Source organism: Arvicanthis niloticus, chromosome 12 (assembly GCF_011762505.2).
Source record: "Arvicanthis niloticus isolate mArvNil1 chromosome 12, mArvNil1.pat.X, whole genome shotgun sequence".
NCBI lineage: Eukaryota > Metazoa > Chordata > Mammalia > Rodentia > Muridae > Arvicanthis > Arvicanthis niloticus.
In genome coordinates this window covers 11,945,271-11,969,046 of record NC_047669.1, presented here as the reverse complement: position 1 = coordinate 11,969,046, position 23,776 = coordinate 11,945,271, and the positions used below count along the sequence as shown (strand labels likewise).

General features: G+C 41.2%; 1 protein-coding gene across 12 annotated transcripts in view; it reads right to left on the bottom strand.

Moving 5' to 3' along the window:
- The window catches only part of Lpp (LIM domain containing preferred translocation partner in lipoma), a 597,622-nt gene that overhangs the window by 144,549 nt on the left and 429,297 nt on the right, over positions 1-23,776 (bottom strand). For all 12 annotated transcript variants that reach the window (XM_034515315.2, XM_076942742.1, XM_076942739.1 and 9 more), the window contains one exon: positions 1,680-1,806. In XM_034515315.2, coding sequence (XP_034371206.1) covers positions 1,680-1,806 — 127 coding nt within the window. The remainder of the gene's footprint in view (positions 1-1,679; positions 1,807-23,776) is intronic.

Sequence of the window (23,776 nt, the reverse complement as noted above, 5' to 3'; positions counted from 1 at the left end):
GCTTCCCTCAATGTTAGACTATCCTGCAAAATGAAATAAGCCATTTTCTTCCCCAGTTGTTTGTGGTCATGGCCCTTATCACAGTAACAGACAAACAAACTAGAACAGCAGCTGAGCCATCTCCCTGGCTCCAGATCTAGTTCTTTAGCCCCACCTGAGAGCATTTCAGCTAAATAACACTGACGTCTGTATATGAGAAGTGTATGCTTTTCATATCGCACTCAAACTCTGTCCACTAACCAATATTCCATCCACTCTATATACACTAACCCCACTCCATCCACTAACCTCCATTCCATCCACTAACCCCCACTCCGTCCACTAACCCCCACTCCATCCACTAACCCCCCACTCCATCCACTAACCCCCACTCCGTCCACTAACCCCACTCCATCCACTAACCTCCATTCCATCCACTAATCCCACTCCATCCACTAACCCCCACTCCGTCCACTAACCCCCACTCCATCCACTAACCTCCATTCCATCCACTAACCCCCACTCCATCCATCAACCCCCACTCCATCCACTAACCCTCACTCCATCCACTAACCCCCACCCCATCCACTAAACCCCACTCCGTCCACTCCACAGGCCTTACTTTTCCTGACATTATATATTCAGAACATCAAGTTAAAAGGAAGACATGAAGACAGGAAGTATTTGAGGATGCAAAAACCTGTGCAGTTCTCTTGCTTTACTCATTACCCACATGGTCTTTCTCTGCACATTCTTCAAGAACCCTACCCAGAAAGCACTTTGTGATAAGACTGTCACAAAACAGAGAGTGAATGTTTACAAACTATCATACCAACTTAATGGGCCACTCAGCATCGATTCAATGTAATGATAAAACTTGGTCTCCTATTTCACATGTTTTAATATGTTGCAGGTTTAAATTTATTTTCCCAGAAATAAGTTTACTTAGATGCTACAAAAAAATACCATTGTTTATGAGACTGAATGTCAAGCAATCTCTACATTTAAGATTGTTTTAAAGGCTTCCGGTGGCAGAGTGAACACCTCATTAATAAAGCACTCCTGCTCTTCACCTTGTTGAAGGTCTGCCCAACCTGACCTGAGTGCTCACAGGACTCTCCCCTTCTCCTCTATGCATTCAATCACTTGTGTCTTTGTCTCATCCCTTTTGCATTACAATTCCCTTGACAAGTTGTGTCCACAGCATTTTACAAATGACACATACCTCCAAGTTATACTAACTGACTGGGCCGAATAACATTGCTGAACATAAGTTTTCATAGCTTTAAAGAGGAGAGAAGTGAAAAACAGGTCATTTTTTCCTCTTCAATTCAGTCATGGTAAAACTTGAAAATACAGTTAAGCCACATCAGATTTCAAGTATTATACATAAATATTTAGAGCTACATAGACACAGGATGATCTGTTTTTGCTTCATGCCACGTTAATAAATTGTCAAAATTGTGTGTTGATTTTACAGGTCTAATAACTCTACAAACCATTGAGGTTTCAGGACAAGCCTGCTGTATTCCCTATTCATGGTGTTCTACTCAGACATGCACACTGGTGTGTAAATAACACTACCTCCATGCAGCAGATGTGAACCCTGCACCAGAGTTGCTGATAACAATCTTATTGCTCATTAGGTAAAAGGGAACAAAGGACTCCCTAGAGTAAAGTCAGCTCTAGGCCCCACTCACCAAAGTAATCATCAGAGGGTGGATTTTCCATGTCATACAGCATCTTCTTGGTCAGGTGTTCGAGCTCATCTTCTGGACGGAATGATGGGGGAACCGAAGGAGGTCCCATAGGCCCAGGGTATCCACTCTGAAAGGAAGAAAGCACATAACCATTTTATTGTAGTCTAGACATCTACTACAACAATCAGCTTAACCAAGGAGTATTTGTCCTGAGGAGGAAGCAGGACAGGTCCTTCCATTTGTAGACTTGTGCACTAAAATTTATCATTTAGTTGGTGTCTGTACATTGACATTTCACTTTATTTACTTCTCTTTTTAGATGAGTCTACCAAACTATACAATCTGTGTTTCCAATAGTAGGAATCTGATATTTCAATGACTGCTAAGAAGTTGCCATGTTATTGCTTGTGTATTAATTATCAAGATGATCAATAAAGACAATACAATCCAGAGGAAAGTCTGCAGGCACATCCATAAAGGCAGAACATCTGTCAAAAGTGCACTGTCGGGAGTTAAGAAAAGCTTCCTAGGAGAGAATGCAAAGAAAGAGAAAAGATACATAAGACTTCTTACACCCAAGGGAAATACCTCAGGTACAATAAAAAAGCTCCCAGCCATTGTGTTTTCATGGTCAAATACATTTAAGATGGGAAATAAGATGAATTTTATTGGTTCCTGGGATCTAGAAGGCAAAGAGATTTTGTCCCAGTTAAGGAAGCTGCACAATTTTCCTTCCCAGAGCTTTAAGTAGGCAGACATCAGAAAGGATGAAGTAGCCAGTAGTGTTCACATAGGCAGGTGATACTGAAGAACTGCAGTGTAAGAGGATGGGAATTCAGGCAAGAGAGTATGAGACATCAACCAAAATCCCAACATGTGAAAAGAAAACAAGGTCAGATGTTAGAGGTGAAGTAGCTTTAGGTTACACGAAAGGGAGCTTGCTAGATCTCCCTTTCCTACATTTTGATGTGTCATTATCAATCCAGAATCTTTAATTAGCAAATAAAACACAAATAGTTTAGAAATGGAGATAGCACTGGTCACTGTCAGTGGGAAGAGAGGTAGAGAGTGTGCTTTGCTTGGTGTTTGTTTACACTCTTGCAGCAGTTGGCTGAGGCTTTCTGTTTTCAGAATCATGTAAGAGTTAAGTCCTACAAAGCCCAAAGCTGTGTATCCATTCTCCCACCATGTTCTGTGAATACCAGGAGTTATCAGGCATGAAAATTCTGTAAACTATATAAGTCTTCAAGCTGTTATCATGCCTGATTCCAGTTTTACTTATTTGAGTGATGTATAAGGCATGAAATGCCATCTCAATATGAATAAGCCTTCATTGGTTGTGTTTAAGTCTTTTGTCTATACTACTTCTATAGAGTTTGAGATATACATAAATCATGTAGCAGTAGAGACATGCAGAAAGCAAAGAGCTCCAGAAACACCTTGGTTAGCCACTACTCTGGTTCTTGGAGGATTTTATTCTGTTAGAATATTTGCTTTAGAGACAGGAAAGAACTGGACAAACCACCATGGCAGCTGCGTGATCTCTTTGTGAGACAGGGAAGCTGAAATGTCAAAAGATCAGGGCAGGGCTAGTTATGGTGACATCAGGACAAGACACCATGCTGGACTAACTCAGCTATCCAATGAACATTAAACATCAAATTTAGAGCAACTTCTTAACTGCAGAAATTATTTTACCCTAAAAGGGGTGCAGTATACCTTGAAGAAACTATTGAGTTGCTGGCTTTTTAGTTTATCCTTTTATTCTTTTTTTTCCCCCTATTTTGATTAGTTCTTTGAGAATTTAGTATAATATATTTTGATTCTGTTTATCCCACCCCAAATCCCCCCAGATTCATCCTACTTTCCTACCCATTCAACTTTGTATACCCTCTTAAAAATATCACTATATTTGTGCTACCAATACACACTTGGACGTCTGGTCTACAACAGGAGTATGGTTGACTTACCATGGCCTACACAATTAAATAGTGAAGACGGGAAAGGGGCTAGTTGCTTTCTTTCTGATGTGCAATAAAAGGCAAGGCTGAGCTGGGATTATGTGGGCATCTAAACCCAAATTCTACCCATGCAACTTTTCTCCCAACCAGAAACTGCACATTGCTTCCAACAGAGAAGCACTGTAAAAGCATCAACTGTCACTGCTAAGAGCAGCAATGTTTTAACTGTTTTAACTGTTATAACTGTTTTAACTCATTCAACAGTTATTAAAGAACATGATAATCCTGCTTCCAAAGGATACAATTTACTATCGTTTTACACTAAGTATCCTATTAAGAAGAAACTAAATCCATCTTCCACAAAACTAATCCAGAAATTTAGATTTTCTACCCTTAGCACTTAGATTTCAAAAAAGACTAATCTCAATGTACTTGGTCAATACTTCACACATGTGGAAGGATCATCCTTTTTATTCTTCAAATATTCTTGCCTATTTTGCCTGCCAAATTTAGAAAGGCTCTTTTCCATTTAAATTAACTTTTTGTATATTGGTGCTATCAGACTTACCATGGTGATAGGTCCTGATAAACTCATTTGCAAGTTGAAAACATTATAAACCAAAGGAGCTTTTGATGTACCTCAACATATTGGTCATCAGAGTATAAACACTGGCTGTTTGTCATGTGATATGTGGCCCAAGGGGAGCTGTAGCCCAGTGCCACCGCACAACATCTTGAGAAAATATTAACTTGTGAGAAAAAAAAAAAAAAAAAAAACACCTTAAATTTGTCTTCTTTCTATAGAATGGATGCCATGTTTACAAAACAAAGCTGAAAAATTGCTAGTGGAACCCCAGTTAAGCTGGGAACAAAATCTGCACCATTGGTTGTTATGAGGAAGGATGTAGATAATGTCATAGTATTTCTGAATTTTGTCTGAGACTCTCCTACCTTCCATCCAGTGTATAACACTGACCCCCTGTAGAACGAATGCTGGGAAACCACAGGAGCCTTTAGTTGAGATTTGGGTTTTACCACAAGGAAGAGAGCCCAGGACACTGAGTTCAATCCTTTAAGAAGTTGAGTATTTTACTTCTTACTTGGATAGGCAGATTATCTCTGTAATTTCTCTCTCCTGATAGAGAGTAGTGCTTATGATGTCTTAAGAAAACTGAATAACTGTCCAACTCACTAATTTTCAAATGAGCAATTCACAGCACAGTTTAAGATAAAACCATAAAATTGAAATATCTGAAGGGCCACTGGGATGAGATGATTCCCACTGTTTTATGAGCTCGTGCTCCTGGAGTAGAAGTCTGAACAGTAGTTGTAAAATGTTGACTGTGCTTCAAGGATTCCTAACTTGCATGACCCTTTCCAAGATGCGTACATACAAATAATCTTAGGTGCTTAGGTGATGGCCCTGTTTGACATGCAAACCTGCTTTATAGATGAGAAAATTGCACAGGTCAAGTGGGTAAGTGGGCACCTCTGTAGTGAACTATCTCTGAGAAATGGTAGATCGATCAGACTCCATGATGAAGCAAGTTTGTATATTTGCTACAATGCAATGCCTCTCAGTGTTCTCAACTGGTGTCTCCCAGCCCATCTAACTGTATTATTTGATAACAATTTAGATTTATATCTATTTACTCTAGTATAAGCCAAGATTTTTATGTATATGAATGAAAGTTTACTGCTCAGTGTGGAACAAATTAAACCAGCCTATCTATTTCTGGGGAAAATAGATGTTCTTATAAATATTCATACTAATCACTAGTATGTGTGTTCTTTGAAATGTCTGAATCATTTAGTAAAGGTATAGGAGCATCATAGGCCACAGAGGTGAGTTGTCAAGTGGACAGATTTCAGACAACACCAAACTTTTCTTAACCTAGACTTCCTAGGAAATGGCTAAGTGCCAAGAACTGCAAATACCAAATCCAATTAAGAGTCTCTACCTCTGACAACTTAAAAGAGTTGTATAAGAATAAGACCCACAGTAGATAATCACAAAAATGTTTAGAGACTAAGATGCAGGTATGATTCCAGTGTTCAGTGTGTCGGGAGAAGGCTGCTGGAAGACAAGAGCCTTTGTTTTTGAAGGATAGATTAGATTTCATAAGACAGAGAAAGGAAGGGAAAAAGAAGAGTGCACAGAAACAGTGTGCATGGAAGAAATGGCAAAATGGAGAAGAAAGAGAGCTGTAAGGAAGACTGCAGCCAATGCCAGGTCTTCAATTTAGCTGAGAACATAATTATGAGATTTTGTGTTGCAAGGTTAGGTGGTGGCTCAACTTGCTTTGCAACCATGAGGACATTAATTCAATCCCTAGGATTTACGTTAAGAAAAATAGACATTATTGTATAATGCTAGTCATCTCAAGGTTGAGAAGGCAGAGCCAGGCCTTCCTAGTGAGCTGCAGGGATACACACACACACACACACACACACACACACACACACACACCTCAAGTATTTGCTACAAAGCTTGATATTCCCCCAAATTCACACAGAAGGAGAAACAGGAGCTCACAGGTTATTCTCTGACCTCCATGTGCACACCATGGCATCCTCTTCCAAATAAATAAACAAAAGAAAAAAATACTTTATCTCTAACAAGGTGGCTCACCCACTCACTAAAGGTACCTGTTCCTAAGCCTGATCCTCTATCAGAGCTTATACCTGGCACCCACAGGGTAGACGGGTAAAGAAAATCCACTCCCACTGGTTGTCTGTACTTCAAATGTGTGCTATGGCAATGTAATTAAAATAAGAAAACAAAACCAAGGTGGACGACTCTTGAATAATGATGCCCAAGGTTGTACTCTGGCTTCTACACCCATGTGTACATAAGAGTATGAGTATGCAAGCACGTATACACACGCACACACACACACGCACACACACACACACACACACACACACACAGAGAGAGAGAGAGAGAGAGAGAGAGAGAGAGAGAGAGAGAGAGAGAGAGAGAGAATTTTTCTCAGACATGAGGGTATTTCTGGGCAATTTTAAAAGGTTTTGGTATTTACTTAGTTTGGCTAACTACTGATTTCTTTCTTGTGTCTAGGCACACAAAAAGCATTGCTGATTCCCAGTTTGAAGTTACCATGTGAGGCACAAGAAGGTGGGGGCTTAGTCCTTCAGTTATTGGAAAATGAAGAGGCCTCTATCTTACAGGCTGAGTTGCTTCACAATGTAAGAGAGAAAATAGAAACTGATACATTAAAAGGCCAATGCTGAAAGTCATGGGAAACTGAGTGGTATTATTTTACTTATGTATTTGTGTATTTCCGATTGTGTGTGTGTGTGTGTGTGTGTGTGTGTGTGTATGTGTGTGTCAGATAAAGGATCCAACTCTCTACTTGGTCTGGTCTGCACTGCTAGACTGTTGCCCAGGTGACTGTCATTAGAAAAGACATATTATAATGTCAAATGTACTGTCATATGCAAGTCTACTTTTTTGCTAAGTATTATGGGTGGTGTTGCACAATAATGAGAAAATACAGAAAGACAGAATCCTTGCTGAACAAAGAAAATTTGCCACAATAAGAATAATAAGACAAACAGCAACTGTAACCAGCATGGTCACATTACATTTCATTATACTTGAAGCATATTGTATAGTCTTATACAGGATATAAGTATATTATTACACAGTCACAAAATATCTGAGTATTTTGAGCATCTTTAATATTTTTCTGTCTTTAACTTGACTAAAGATCTTCATGGAATTATTTTCATTTCTTGGACCTCAGTTTCTTCACATATAAAAATACATTATCAAAGATTCCCTGACTTTTGCACCATGTGTTTGTGACCATAATATAGCATGTGTCATGGTCCACCTTGAGAGTGAAATAACATGTCTATATTTAGAGATAGTTGTAGTCTGCAAAAATAGATGCACACTGAGTCAGTGGAAACCTCATTAATACAGAGGTTTCCATTATAAGCGGACATAAACCACTTGTCAGCATCCTTTGAAGCATCTAGAGCTTCATTCAGTGTTCTGAGTCTGAGTAAGCAGCAGGCAGCTTGCAGGGCTTCTGCAGCCTACTGAACTTTCACTACGCTTGGGTTACAAAATCATGAACCTAGGAAGGTTAACCACTTTATCCTCCCTGCCCTTTTCTTACGTAGAGAAGGAAAGTTTCCACCAACACCCATGTTTGGGGGTTGGGGTGACAGAGTTTGCTATGTAGCCAAACTGGCCTGAACCTATCTATGCAGCCCAAACTGACCTCAAAGCTCTCCCCCTCCTGCCTTGGCCTCATAAGTGGTAGATTATAAGTATGAGCAACTCCGACCCACCTCTTTTGAAGAAAGGGGATGCATGATAGAAAGCCCTCACTAAGATGCAAAGAGTGGAGGTTCCCAGGCTAATACCCACTCCGTTTAATGAAGCTTCCTTCCAGCAGTGTAGCTCAGTGTTCTAAGGATCCATGTGATAAAGTGGTCACTCAATAACTGTCACTGTATCAGCCTCTCAGGTTACTGAGAATGACCTTGCTTTTGCTCATTTTTCCTCTATGTCCTTACCTGCTGTTGATTTCTTATCTACAAAGCACTACACAATTGAACTTACTGAGTCCCAATCTTACCAGAACAGCACTGCCCGGGCAAATAAAGCTACAGGGAAATGCAGCCAAAATAGACTGAAAGATTCCATGATAATGAATTCTCTATCATTTTGGATACCAAAGATGCTCATTTTTTCTTGTCCATTTGTAATGATGTACAAGAGGTTCCTTCGCTCAGAAGGAAAATGACTTCAATTACGTGTTCTTGTAAAAAGAAACATTGAAATTATCTTCTTTTCAAAAGGTAGAATTAGCCCCATTTTAGAGCTGAAAGCCTGCCAGAAATCTGTGTGTGTGTGTGTCTGTGTGTGTGTGTGTGTGTATGTGTGTGTATTTCTGATAGCTCCCCACCCCCAGCGTTTGGCTGTGTCAAGTTTTCATTTCTCAATTTCCTGTAGCTGCTTCCACTTCCAGATTCTTACTGAATGTCCCATTCGACTCTTAGTACCTCACTGTTTAAAGGGATGAAGTATCCTTTCTGGCCAAGGGCAAAGGATACCTGTTGTGTTTCAGTGATTGGCCATAGAGAAACCATGTGGTAGGAGACCTGTGTGATCATTGCCAGGGAGAACCTACAACCTGTTTGTCATACCCTTGCTCTCACACTGTGGGCTGCTGCCCCTATGTCACAGTTCCTAAGCCAAAGCTGCTTCCACTACAACCAAGGGCAAGGCTGGGCATCCACAAGGAAGCTGCAGTCTAGCACACCAAAGTTTTGGGATGCTCTAACAAGCCAAAGTGGCTTCCATCCCCCATAGTTCCCACCCTTACCTATGCTTGCTGACTGAGTCCTAATATTTTTTAATGCCCTGGAAGTTTGCTCTTCTATTACTGATTTTCTCATCTATATGCTGAAGAGTAATTTATCTAATTAATATAAAGAAGCACTGTCTAGCTGTTATGGTTACTGGAGAAGCTCAGTGGTGATTTTCTTCTGAAAGGACAAAGTGAAACACTTGTTCATTGATCTTTGCAGTGACCCACCACCTGTCTATCAGTGTGGTATTCTTGATTTTCAGGGAATGTTTTACCAATTTACATAATAATTATGAGTACTTTTGAAAATAGGTCTCCCAATACTGATGTTAGTAAATGCATGCTTTCTTGGCTTCTTAACTATTAACCTTACAATAGTACCGTTGACACTGAAACATCAGAGACATAAGCCTCATGTTAGATGGAGACTGGAGTAACCTTTCTCTCCCTTTCTTGCCTTTTCAGGCATACAAGCCATAAATAGTGATGCCACACAACTCAGGAGAAAAGAGCTAGAAAAAACTAGTAGGTACCTCCATTGATAGTTACAGAGAAATTGACACCACAGCCCTGTGTCACAGGAATTACCCCAATGCTCCTGTCCTTATACCTCCCAAGATGCCTCCTGAGGAGAAAACAAGCCCATCCTGGGAGTGAGAGGATCCCTCTCCATTTGCTCTACAGGAGGCTAACGGAACCTAGTTCTATAAAACTATGATGGGGAAAATCTCTCTGGTCTCTAGCCTACCAGTTAGGCTTTACACCTTATGCAAACAGATCTGCCATTTACAAGGGCAGATGAATACTGGACATCTCTTCATTTATTTTCATCCCACAAAAATGGATGACACAGAATTTTGATGAATGGAGTGAACTGTCTGTGGTCATATTTTCAAATTCAACCATTTCCTTACTTATACCCTACTTAGGTGGCAATGGCTTCCTGGAGGAAAAGGTTTCATCTTAATTTTGTGGCCGGGAAAAGTAGAGTAGCTATTTGCTCCTCTGTGGTGAAAAAAGATTTCATAGCATGTGTTGTTCCATTGGGGGCATGGGGCTGGCAGGGAGGTTGTGCCTTCTTGATATGAAGGCACAACCATTCATTCATTCATTCATTCATTCATTCATGGTCTCATGAAATCTAGGCTGATAGATCTTGCCATGCAGTGAGCCTGGCCTTGAACTCCTGATCCTCCTTCCTCTATCACCCAGTGCCCAAGTGCAGGCATGACAAGTGTGTACCACTGTACCTGATAAGAAACTACACTTCTAATAGATACCATAGTTTGTCTGTTACCTGTCCTGTAGCCTTGACCTTGTTACTAACTTGCTGTTTGTTCAAAATGAGGTTTCCCCAGTCATTTGTTATTAGGTACTTAGGTTGCCCATGTTTCTGGCTATTATAATTTTCAGAGTATTTCAAAACAGTGTATAGCATACATGAGAAACTGACTGTGAACACCAAAACCAAACAAAATACTAGAAGTCTAGCAAAGTGTCAGTGATAAAATATAAGTGGTTTATTTTAAAATAATTTAATTAGAATGTAGTAAAGTGAATGGCTTTTGAAAAATAACAAATATACTTTTCAAAACACAAGGTTCTAGTCTCCTCTTCAGTGTTTTCGATATGAGACCAGGAGAGCCAGGGGAATCAAGACTGTGGACAGGTTGAGAAAGTGAAAGGCCTGAGCTTTTCAGTCTTCTATACACAGCAATACTTTCCCACTGCACAAGCTGTTTCTAGCTAGTGGAATTGACAGATGCCTGAACGTGACACAAGACACTGAAATAACATGCAAATCCGTTTTCAGTTTTAATATGTAAATACAGTGCTTGGCACATCACTTTCCATGGCTGAGGTAAATTTCTGTTTTTGCGTTTTTTCGTGGGAAATGCAAACCAGCAAACAAATGGTTAACCCCCCACATTTCACCTAACAGGAGGTGGTTTTCATTTGAGTCAGAGGGGTGTCTTGCTCAGCAATCCAAGGCACCTGGGAGGCAAAGAAAGACTAATGCTTTGTTCTGTGAAAATGCCTCAATCTACAAACAAGTTGGCCCTTTGAAGGGTGATCTTGTTGGATGCCTGAGACTGTAGGGATGTAAGCAAGATGCCTAAGAGGGAATAATGGGGAAAAAACTTGTTTGACAGATGAAAAGCAAATCACAGAACTTCAGCCTGGTGGGGAGATAAACAATTGGACAGAGAGAACACTCCCAGAGAGAGGGAGTAGTGAAAAGTCCTTGTTATTAGGTATCATTGTAATAGGGAAACTTCAGCCTCAACTAAATCTGCATTAAATTAGTGATTAAGGCGGCACAAATACGTGGTATTAAGGCAATCATCATGATGCTGTGAGATGTCTAGTTCAATAATTTAGAATGCGGTCAGGAAATCAAGGCATGTGAAGGAAAAAACGGAAGGACAAAGAAAAGCAATCAGTGTGGCTGAGGAGCTTAAAGCCTACGATTTAGACTCTTCTCACTTCTGCTTTAATTCTACACCCACTAATCAAGAGTTGACACCTGGGGCAAAATATTTAGATATTTAGATAAATATGTACTAGTTACTTAACATATAATTGTGTGTCAATAGAACTTATGAGTTAAGAAAGATGGTCCATATAAGTTACTGCATCTTGTGGTGGATTAGAGCTTAGTATCTGTGTTAAACTTGCCCAAGCTGTGTGAATTTTGTAAAACCATCATTGGATAATGTGGATTCAAGAGGACAGAGTGTCCTTGTGGCCTAAATAAGACAAGAGGATCAGGGGCTTGAATTAGGGATTGGCATGATAGAACTCAGGAGAGACTAAACACTGTAAGATTACATTTCCTTGGGATTTCAATGCACCTTCAGTCTGTAAGCAACCTGGTCCAACACTGACAAACACCAGAATTGTACTGTCACGTCATGACCCTAGGGTTTCCTTTTCCCTTCCATCCTCTTTCCCACCTCCACTTTCCTTATTCAGTATGAAGAAATAAATCAAATCAGTAGTTTGTTAATGGGCTATGGAGAGTGATTTGGATAAAGGCACACCCATGAGTGGAGGAGCCATGAGTTAAGCATGAACCTTCTGATCTTAGTGCAGTGTTTTTCCACTGATTTACAGCTATCTTTATATATTCACTTAGAAATATGAAACTTACATTATCTATCATAAAGGTTAATCAAGACAGTCAACCTCACTGATTAAAGCATGATGCTAATTATACCAGAGGCTGGAGACTAATTCGGCCCTTCTTGCCTTCAGAAACACTGATTGTGGTGTAGTGGAGAAAGTGTTGGCTTTGGGGCAGAGCAATGTGAAGTCATACCACTTACTCTGTATGGTTCTTATTTTATTTTGGTTTTCTTTGGGGGGATGTAGACTTACCATTAGCTTTTACAAGTATAAATGACATGAGGAACAGGCATTTCAGAGCCATCATGAGTGGTATGGAGATGATACATGACATGTGCTAGTATTTAACAGTGGCTCTGATTATTTGTGTTAAACGTTCACACAACCTGTCAAATCTGAGCTATGGATGTCTTTCAAATGTGGCAGGAAGGTGGGTGAGAGAACACGAAGGACTTAAGTGTCATTCATCAACACTTCAGGGGATGGGGGAGGGACAGGATCTGATCCTGAGTGTAAAGGCAAGGGGTACTGCCATTTCTGATCAATCAGCCATGCGACGTAACCACAATCCTACCAAAGGAATGTCTTCATGAGTTCTGAGAGCTAGGCATACATTAGTATTTGATTTATATAATTTATTGATTTATAACTTGGGAAACTGAAAGTAGTTAGGGTGCACTATTTTGCAGGTACCAGTTATTATTCAAAATATTTCACATTAAACAACTCATTTAATCATCAAGCAACATTGATAGGCAATCATATTGATTTGCCAAGGGGGGAAACTGAGGCACAAGTACCTTGACAGTAAGTAAAGAACCTGGGACTTAACTCAGGCTTGGGTGTCCTCGAGGCTGATGCTTGCCACAACAAAAGCACGCAGCCTTTCAACCATCTCCATTTTTCCCACAGTCGGGATGTTATAACCCTTCATTATTAAGGAATTAAGATTATATATCATAAAGCAACATCAATGGAAATTTTCTTAGATGAAATACTATTTTTTTCTGCATGCAGATGACAGCCAAGAGTGAAAGAGCATCTGTGAAGGTTTGATACAGGAGAGTCAGCTCCCAATGCTGAGAAACATCCCCAGTTTTAATAATTTCACTCAAAATTAAGCACAATCATACTGTTTTTCAAAAGCTGTCCCTTTATCAGTGTCAGGCACAAGGGTCAATGCTAAACCTCAGAACAGAAGAAAATACAAATCATAAAAAGTCTTTCATATTAGAAGCTCAAGTTCAGGACCATCTCCTAATGACGTGTATGAGGTTTCCTGCTGAGTTGTGTCTTAATGATGAATAAGATATTAGGGAACGAGCCTACTCTCTGTAAGAACCAGGCCCTCTCTACAATTCAGGAAGGATCTCCAGGTTTGCCATACTTTGTGGTTTTTACAGAAACAAAGCACACTGGAGATCATTTGGTGGTTGATGGATCCTTTGATTTATAATTAAAGAGAGAGCGGTGAGCAGGGAAGCTGCACTGCTGAAGGGTATCTGAGAAAGGAGGCTGCGACAGAGGAAACCTCAGATCAGAAAAGCAGGTCTACCTCAAATCTGGTCTATTTTTCTTTCCACCCCAGAAGGCTCCCTCAGAACAGTGGCGTTCTCTGGATACTCTGTAAAGCATGCCCATCCCTGTCAAGATTCTTGGGAGCTCTAATCTACGTTTGATGCATTATCTTGAGATCCCAAGATGGAAGTTGCTATAAAGTGAAAATCATTGCTGTTATTCTTGGCAAGGGTACACAGACCGGCAACAGCTGGTCCAGACAGATGTGGTCTATAGCGAATTCCACGTCTGGCTGTGCTGATGCCAGCCCTCTGCAGAGTTCTTTTTCTGGACCGACAAAGGGCGATCCTCCTCAGTCCATGCACCCCATGGGCTAAATGCTACCAAGGTGAGGTTAAAGCCCTAGTAAGTCAGCACCAAGGCCTCTCCCTTCTTCTGCCTCTATTGCTCTTTCCCTACGACTTGACTTTCTAAGAACAACACTACTGTTTTATGGAAAGGTTTTTCCTCATTTGGGACTTTATGAGTGCCTGGGAGTTGCAGTAGTAATATTTATAAAACCATTACTTTGTGGATGAATTCTCCCTTTAACCTTTGAAATAAGCTAGCAAAGAAAGTATTTTTGAGGTTTTATTTACATTTCTTTTTGTGGCTTTCAAAAAGTATGCTTTAAGTTAGCATGCAGATAAACTTCATTACAGCATTGTCACATATTTATATCACTGCAGCTACGTTTATTGGTTTCTTCCCTCCAGCCGCTTCCCTTTCTCACTCTTCGTTTTTCAATATTAATTAATTATCTGTTTATTTTGTGTGTGTGTGTGTGTGTGTGTGTGTGCGTGTGCGTGTGCGTGTGCGTGTGCGTGTGCATGTGCAGATGAGAGACAGATGCCAGGTCCCTCTAGAGCAGTGATTTTCGACCTGAAGGTCATGATCCCTTTGGAGGTCAGATATCAAAAAACTTGAATATCACACATTTACATTATGACTCATAACAGTAAAAATGTATAGTTATGAAGTAGAAAAAAAATAATGTTACGGTTGGGAGTCACTGCAACATCTGGAACTGTGTTAAAGGATCACAGCATTAGGAAGGTTGGGAACCACTGCTCTAGAGCCTGAGGAGCTGTGTGCTGCCATCTGTGGGTGCTAGGAACTGAACTCAGGTTCTCTATTAAAGCAGTACATACTCCTAACTGCTGAGCCACTTCTCTAGCCCTGTAATAATATTAGCGTTGCTATTTTGCCCTTCGGTTTTCTTACTCCATGTTTTCCATCTCCCATGAGAAGGACTTTGATACTTCACATCACAAACGAGCATCTGGGAAACAATGAAGTTTAATAAAGCGTTCAAGATCACAGAGCTGGGATAAGGAGGAGATAGGATTTATAATAAACCACAGTGATTCTGGAAACTTTCGCTCCTAGAGACGGAGACAGTAATCCGGGGCATCAGTATAATCAGAAGGACATGTATTGGCTGTCATAATCCTACCCATACAAATGTAGTATTACATCATAATCACGAACGACACAGAGCTCTGGATGTTTTACTAGCTCCATCATTGCGTTTGGAGTAATAGGTAGAAGCCATGTTATCGCTGGCTCTATTACTTTTCTGATTTACAAACTTAGTTTAGCCACTGCCCCAGGTCATTCTCCGTTCTCACACCCCACTGAGCATGCTCCATGTTGAGTCTTCGGCTTCCGGTGCTTCTTGACTCTCCATGGACGCTTTTGGAGGCGAGCAGGAAGTATTTAATGTGGAGAGCACACTGCTTTCACTTGGCACAATTATAATTACAGCAAGATGACTGTAAATAACACAATCATTATAAGAGTATTAACCAAATGCCTAGCAGGTGGTTTACTGAAGAGACTAATGAGATATGGGCTCTGTCCTTGTGGAAAGAAAAAAAAAAAGAAAAAGAAAATCAGAGAAGTCTAAAAAGCCAAAGCAAAATGTAATGAGGTGTTACTCTTCTCCATAGTGAAAGGGGTGTTGCAGTTGGGGTAATGGGGGACACTCATAAGATAAAGAAACATCTGAACTGCGTCTTGGGCACTTGGGCGTGTAGACACATGGCCTCTCAGGTGAAGACCTGAAGAGGAAGAACATGCGCATTGGGCCGGCAGCCTATTTGCTTCAGGTCAGTGCCGGCTCCGGCCCCTCGCTGTCTCTTTGCTCCCCATTTGCTCTACTGTCCATGCTGAGTAGGAAGACAGCAGTGTGTTTTGGTGAAGGGCTGGGAAGCGTCTGCTGATCCCACCAACCCACAGGAGGCTGCCTGTGAGTGTGCTGAGTGAGCTGTCTGCAGATCACCGCAGGTCCGCGGCACAGCAGGCCAGCTGTTCCAGACGAGGCCAAACATTACTCACTAAAACTCGCGCTCTTGCTGCTGATTTCTTAAAGTGATTACTTTAATGAGAGGCTGGAGAAAGTGAGCATGCCAACAACTCAGCATGCAGGAGAAGGCCAGGGCGGAGAAAGCTGGGGGCCTGGGTCTGCACCGAGATGGCTATGCTTCCATGGGGGTGTGGGGGCGGGGGATGGAGAGGGAGAGAGAGAACATAATAACGGAAGCTGAGTTAGTTATAGCTTTTCCTTTGGCAGTTTCCATAGACTTGTGAAAGTATTTTTATGTGCTGACTTTAGATAAGAGCTTAGCTGAAACACTCCCCATCCACTGCCTAGGCACCCACATTCCAGTACATGAGGCACCTTCACACAATGCTGACACTGTCATACAGACAGACTGAAGGAATTCAATATTTACTGCCTCTATGACTTGATCTACAATTATATGTAGTGGCCAAGAGTCAGGGATTTCTCCTTCTCTTCTTCTTCCTCCTTCTTCTTCCTCCTCCTCCTCTTGCTCTTCCTTCTCCTCTTCTTTTAACAAGAAAAGTATAAAAATCCATAAACAAAGGACACAGCAGCCTGGCCAGTAAGAACTATAAATTTTTCTCCATAAATTTTCCAAATGCTATTAGACAGTCCTTTTGCTTCTTGAGGTCCTACTTCCCTATGTTCAATGTTATCTGCTTCACACACGTTTTATTTTTTCTTTTTCAACAAGCTATGGAGCAGAAGCAGTATCAGGCAAGCACATAAGATGCACAACAAGAACCTACAAATCCCTACCACACATCCCTGGCATCCTTCAGCATGGCAGAGAGATATTTTAAGATTTATTTATTTTATGTGTACAAGTGTCTTGCCTGCATGTATGTATGTGCACCATGTTCATGCCTGGTGCCTGTGGGTATCAGAAGCAGTTATTAAATCTCCTGTTACTGAAGTTATGGATGGCTGTGAGACACCACGTAGGTGCTGGAACTTGAATCAAAATCCTCTGCAGGAGCTTAAGAGTTAAGGGCTCTTAACTGCTGAGCCATCTACCCAGAACCATGACAGTTAAAATTTGCTAAGGCAAGCTCTACTCTACATACTTGCAGTGCAGCCGTTTTCCCTGCGCAGGTATTTCCCCTTAGCACCAAGGTGGAAGCAGAGAACGCTAGCTATTGCAGCCAAGCCAGGGCCTAGTCCTAGTCCCTTGCGTTAGCACAATGTGGGAAACTTAAAAGTGTGGCACTGCTGGCATGTTTCCCCTCCTCTCTTTCCATGCTCCAAGCCACACTGTTACAGTCTACATATAACTAAAGGTGAAAATTTGTTAGTCCAAATACCATGAACTGATCAGACATGGGCAGATACTGAGCTGGTAAACACTTGAAAACAGAAGTGAGAACATGCGTGCTATAGAATACCCCATGGTACCAACAATTCAAACTGACATTAAGGTGAAGTTGATACTGTTTCTCTTTAAGAAATACATAAATTCAAGAGGCTTAAGTGGAGATAAAGAGCCACATAGAAAGATGTTACTGAAATGAAGAAATAGAGAGACCAAGGGCTTCAAGTGGCCAGCTGAAGTCTAACTAGGAATGCAGGAAGAACAAAACTTATCCAGGTCTGTCTGATTTTGGGCCTTTGTGTTTTTAACAACCAAAGTGCTTCTGGAAGGAGGGGAGATGCAGCAGGCAAGGTCACAGAGGCAGGCCTCCCTCTATGTGATTTAGACTGCTGAGACTTGGGTATGTATTTATAGAACCCATCTACGTCTCTGACAACCCATTTAGCATCCTTTAGAATGTGTTATTACTTGTGAGAGAAGGGAAGGTGGAATTAAGCCAGCTTCTCCATGTCAACGTGTACATTGAAGAAACACTGAATAGATTTTTTTTTTTTTTTTTGGGAAATCGGAGGTAAACCCTGCTAATAAATTTCTTTAGACAAATGAGCACAGCCTTTGAATAATGTGTGATTTTCTTTGCACATCAACAGAAACTTCATGCTACTACAGCAAACTTAGACCCAGTTTTTCCAAGCTCTAATTCCTAAACAGCAACAGCAGGGAGGCCAGATCTTGGGACTGAGATGCTCTGCCATGCAAGAAAATTGGACTCAGAAATGAAAAGACCACATACTAACCTGTCCACATGTCACCTTTCTATTCTGGAGTACACTGCTTCTATTTTGGATAAAGTAGGTGTGGCCATGAATGCCTGCTGGGAACAATATCTAACTACTTAAGTGCTCGTTAGACATAAATATTGACAATACCCTGAATGGAAGATAATGCTTGTAACCGACAAGCTTTACCTCGTCAAAGTCACAGGAACAGGAGACAGTATTTCATGAGCCAAAGAAGCAATCTTTAACGCTCTGTTCTGATTTTTCAAAACCATATAAGCCAGAACAGAAGCTCAGAGTTCCCGATGTGTTAGCCAGAAAAAAATGATTAGCACTTCTCTTTCTCATTCTCTGAGCCATTAGCATATCATCCACATACAGGTAAAAGCGCAATGTGCTAAAGGACTTCAGGCTAGTCACCAACTCCTCTGGGACTTAGTCATGCCTCATGAAACAGTGACTATCATGAAGGGTGACAACTCCTACCACAGGGCCTTCAGAGACTTTATTTGGAACGAGTGAGTAATGAATTGTAAAAATGCTCTGAAAAGTTTCAAGCACAGGCCAGAGATAGCCAAAACCTCCCCTTTAAGACACTTGTGAGAATGACTATGTCACTTGCAAATACAATTGATTTCATAAGTGCAATCAAATCAACATGTCCTGCCAAGAAACTTACTTCTCCTTGGTGAAGTAATAGCATTTTGGCCAGAGAATAAATTTCATCATTTTGTTTTGACTTTGGTTCTGACTTTTGCTAGGTGCACTCCTGGGATTAAGGGGCAGTGCCGAAGCCTTTCCCTGGCTGTTATCCTACAGCCTAGAGAATAAGTATTGACCAAGCAGAGTATGGGTCTGCTGCTGACACAAACTAGATGTCAGATCTCAGCCTTAGCTCTTCCCGATCCCAAGGCATCAGGGATGAGCCATGCAGCAGAAATTCACTGAGTCCCAACACTAAGTTAGAAAACTTGTCAACTGGCCTCTTCCTTTGGTCATTCAATCTCTCTACATTTCATACCCCAAAGTGATCAAGAAGCTGTAATGATTATAAAACAAGCAACAGAGCTAGCATTCCATGCAGGCTTCGTTCTGAATCGTGGATCTTTTCAGATGAATTCAAGTGCCTGCCCTCCAGGAGCTCACAATCTAGTGGGAGAATCAGAAAGGCAACTCAATAGACTGTGAGCTCCTTGAGGGTTGGGACCACCTCTATGCTTCCTCGTCTTGTCCTTAAGTGGGACATCTGCCATGAAAACAGGCTTTCAATAGGCTCTTGTTGAAAACACGAGCCATAGGAAACATTTGTATTTCAAAACCACAAACCCAGCCAGATTAACGGCTTATCTTCTCAAGCTTCCTCTCCTCTTCATCAACACACTGATTATTACTAAGTGCATGACACCCCTGCTAAGCAGTCTCGTCTTCCATGTTCTGTATATTCTAACTCCCTCCTCCAATTATCCTGGTATGTAGGTGCTGTTCAACATATGATGGCATGGACAAGCAAATGAGAGAAAGGACATTCCTGTACAGCTCCTGAGTCATAAGTACAACACCTTATAAATACCAGGGGCAACTCAATCCAAATGAGGGCATCTGCAAGGCCTCAAAAGACCAGGATTGATCTGGGCCACTTAGCTCTAAAATCTAAGGCTAAATGACATTGCATAGAAAAAAATTCAATTCTCTTTTACATTAATTAGGTAGATGACATCATAACAAAACATTTTTCTTTAAACTAGAACATGAGTTATGCCAAGTTCTCCCTTCTAGAGGATCTGGGTTTCAGCCAAAAGCCCATCATATAGATCATTGTTTCTCTCCTCTCAAGTACTTAGAGGAAATTAAGTCTTCCTTGGCATGCAGCAGTTCTTAGCAAGGTCATGGATCCTTCTACAGTAGTTACGTGGGACAGTTAAGGTAAGAACTTTGTCAACGAAAAAAGAGACGTCAGGTATTCTTGAGGATAAGAACACCAGTCTCTATGTCCGCTTATTCTAAGTTTTTGGTGGAGAACTCGAGTCAGCAAGGAAGTTGATGACGTTCTAAAGTTGGCCTGTCATTTGTGCACTCAGTGTTAGAGCTGACTGTGGGGCCGGACACAGACAGCCAGGAGACTGGTCCTCACTGGGATGAGAACTTGGCAACACTGTTTGCTCATCTGCAGAATGAACAAGGCAGAATGGAACTAGAACATATCTCTTAGAAACTAGAAATTAGGACAAAGCACGGGGAAGAAAGACTAAGCATCTTTGTTTGTGAAACACTGAGATTGACCAGGGCTATCTGGATGACCACATCTTTGGAATTATCCCGTTTCCTGGAGAGTTCAGGAGTGGGAACACACCTAAAGACAAAGGTAAGAGAGGGCCTTCTGGAGAGCTTGACTCTGAGGTCTTCAATTAACACCCCTGTTTCTCCTAACCACACATGAGCCAGCTTCCTTTGGTTTTCCCCCTTAGCTTAAGTCTGATGCCTAATATCTGCTTGAATATAGGCAGCTTTCACATCCTTGATGTTGTGGTTCCCCTTTCCCCTGCTTTGTTTCAAACTTCCTGCAAACACCACATAGATAAGAAACCCAGCAGAAGCCAAGATGTAACTAGTTGCACTCTTGTGCAGAACTCGCTACCTGAAGACCATGTGTACCTTCCCACGCTCTCCAATCTTGTCTATATACTCCACAAGTTCTTTAAGCTACCTGCTTACCAGACTCACTGGGGACTGAATTCACAGCAATTCCTCCCCAAAGAACACTACCTCTGTCTCTATGTGAGGACCAGGAAGTTAACAGTATTAGATGGCTTCCTAGCAAGTTTTTAAGGGTAACCAGGGACAAGAACAGCTGCTACTTAACCGACATAAGGCATGAGCTATGATGTCACCTTTTGTTTCTTCATTATAGATAGCCATCCCCATAGCCATCATCCCATGATATGGATGAAGAAAGTTAGCACTACGTAGGTCATGAATGTCAACACTTTGGTTCAAGGCTATCTGATCCCAGGCCTGGGCATCCTAGGCTGAGTGGTTGTTCCCCTGACTGTATCAAAATATTTCATGGCTTTTCTACAGAAAAATCCATCACAGGTTAAGTCTGCAAAATAAGGCATGGTGATAATTCAGAGTTTTACCTTAAAGGAACCTAGAATTTTCTATTCCTTCTATTCTCATTGGTAGAGGCTGGAAGGTACAGAAAGCCAGCCACAGGAAGTGCTTCTTTGCCAAGATTCATTATCAGTCTTTCATGCTATTTTCCACAACCATAAAGACTACATTTACTGGCACTTCTGTGTAGGGCACTGGACCAAATATTTTATTTGATAATTAGAACTTCCTGTGAAGCAAATGCAGTTAATGTCCCCATAATATGGATGAGGAAATTGAGCATTACATAGATCATGAATGATAACTGCATTTTAACTGCATTTTGGCTCAAGGCTGCCTAACCCCAGCTCTAGATATATAAGGCTAAGGGGATATTACCCTGATCAAAGTCATCAACATGTAGAGAACCGTGCATGGATAAAAGGTTCTAGGAAGGGACAAACCAGAAATTAGTTTTTAAAAAGCTGAGAAAGTATCCCAAGAGAGCATGGAGGATAATGGCAACCTGAAGTCACTGCTACAGCAAGGGGTGACAGCAGGGAAATGCTCTGGCTTCCTTGGGATTGGACATGGAAAACTTCTCTTGGGATGATATCTTTAAGCAGTCACTTTCTGACCTCAAACTGAGTTCTGTTGTGGACATAAGATACAGTCACTCTGCTAAACTGATCATGTAGCTAGGCCTGCCTAGTGGTGCCACATCCCAGGGGAAGCAGAAAGAGGCTTTGTTGGTCTGAGTTGGGAGGGCTCTCATATTTCACCACTAAGCTTTGTTTACAATCCCATTTATTACCTACCCTCTGTGTTCCAGATCAGCTCACTCCATGCTCTCAACAACATCTCAGAGACCATTCCCCCCCCCCCCCCGGCCACCCACTGCTCATGTAATGCCTATTATTATAAACACCAGACATTCCATGCCCCGCCCCCTGCAGGGTTATTCCATTTGTCTTCAGGTTCTTGTCCCTTAACCTGCCAAACCCATTATTTTTCCACTTGTTTTTAGAGAACAGAGCAAGAGAACATATCGAAAACTCAATTATTGTTAACTGTATAGCTGGAGAAATAACTCGCCTTCTCTACGGTTCAGTGGCCTCTAAATCTACATTAATTGTAGCAGCCACACATGCAAGGTCTGCTCTAGGAATGATGCGGGTAACAAGAGAGATGAGCAATGTTTGACATATAAACGCCTAGTAAGAAATAAGCACGTGTGTCTGAGGCATCAACCACTGAATAGCACATACTGGAGCTGTGTGCCTGTCAGTTACAGGCTTGTTTCCCTAAGGATACCTGCACTTCCTACAGTGGGGGCTCGGGATCACTGCTAAACTCAAGTCTACTGAACTGTGAGCTGCCTATTGACCATCTTGATGGCATGGTCCTAGGATTCTGTGGTATAAATACTTCAGGAATCTTTGGCCAAGTCTGAGAATCTTCATCATCCTATAGCATATTTTCAACAACACATTAGAGAAACCTAGTAAAAAGAAAGGAAATTGTGTTTTCCTTTCAATGTTGTATAATTTTGATTTCATATTAACATGCCCCAGGGAATAAAATATGTATTCACATAAAAATTCTGGTAATGGCATTTTTGAAAAGTAATTAAGTGAAACACCAGACTCTAGCTGCTAAGGGCTCCATCTCTAACTCTAGGGATGTGATGATGCCGTGACATAAGACCTAGGCTGTCTACTCCTCCAAACACTCTGTATTCAAGAGCTTCCAGTGAGAGGCCTGGCTTGCCTAACTCAACCACATCTTCTGGATCTTACTTAGCACTGGACTGGCCCATATAACTACGAAGATAAAGTTAGTATGCTCAAAATGTTAAAACCTATGCTTTCTGATTCTATGCTCAACTTTGACCTTCAAAAACGTTCAATGGTGAACTTGGCAACTAGGATCCAAAGTTTTAGAGCTAGATAGGTCAGTTTTTAATAACCTGCTGTTCACATTAAGTGTGCTGGATGAAAATTTAGGAGTAAAGTTCAAACTTTTGAAAGCTCAAAAACTACACAAATTTATCGGGGAGAAGACTGTTTATTGAGATAAATATCAAATCAGTATAAGATATTGCTTACATTAATCTACATTGTTTACTTTTGGGATATTGTAGGTCTTGTTTTGTAACTCAGAGTGGTCCTGACCTCTGGATCCTTCTGCCGGGGATGCTAGACATTCACCACTATACCCCAAACTGTAATTCTGATAGTCTAATACCTATGTATCTAGGAGGATAAAACCCAGACAATGGAATGTATGATTATTTGTTAAGTCAGTCTTGTCACAAGACTCTAGAGCAAAGGTTCAAAATTCCCATGACAAGTGAGGGATGGACCTCTTGTAGATGAAAAGATATAGCCTGAAGTTAGCCAACTCATCTAGACAAGTTCAAGCCAAGGGCCCCTTCAGCGATGTCACAGCTGACTGGGAATGGTGAGCAGGGAGGGTTCCAGGTCCATGTTCACACTGTAAGTGTAATGTCTTTGCATTCATAGATTAAGACTTCTTGACACACAGCCCAGCTATGCACTGCCATTGGCTTTT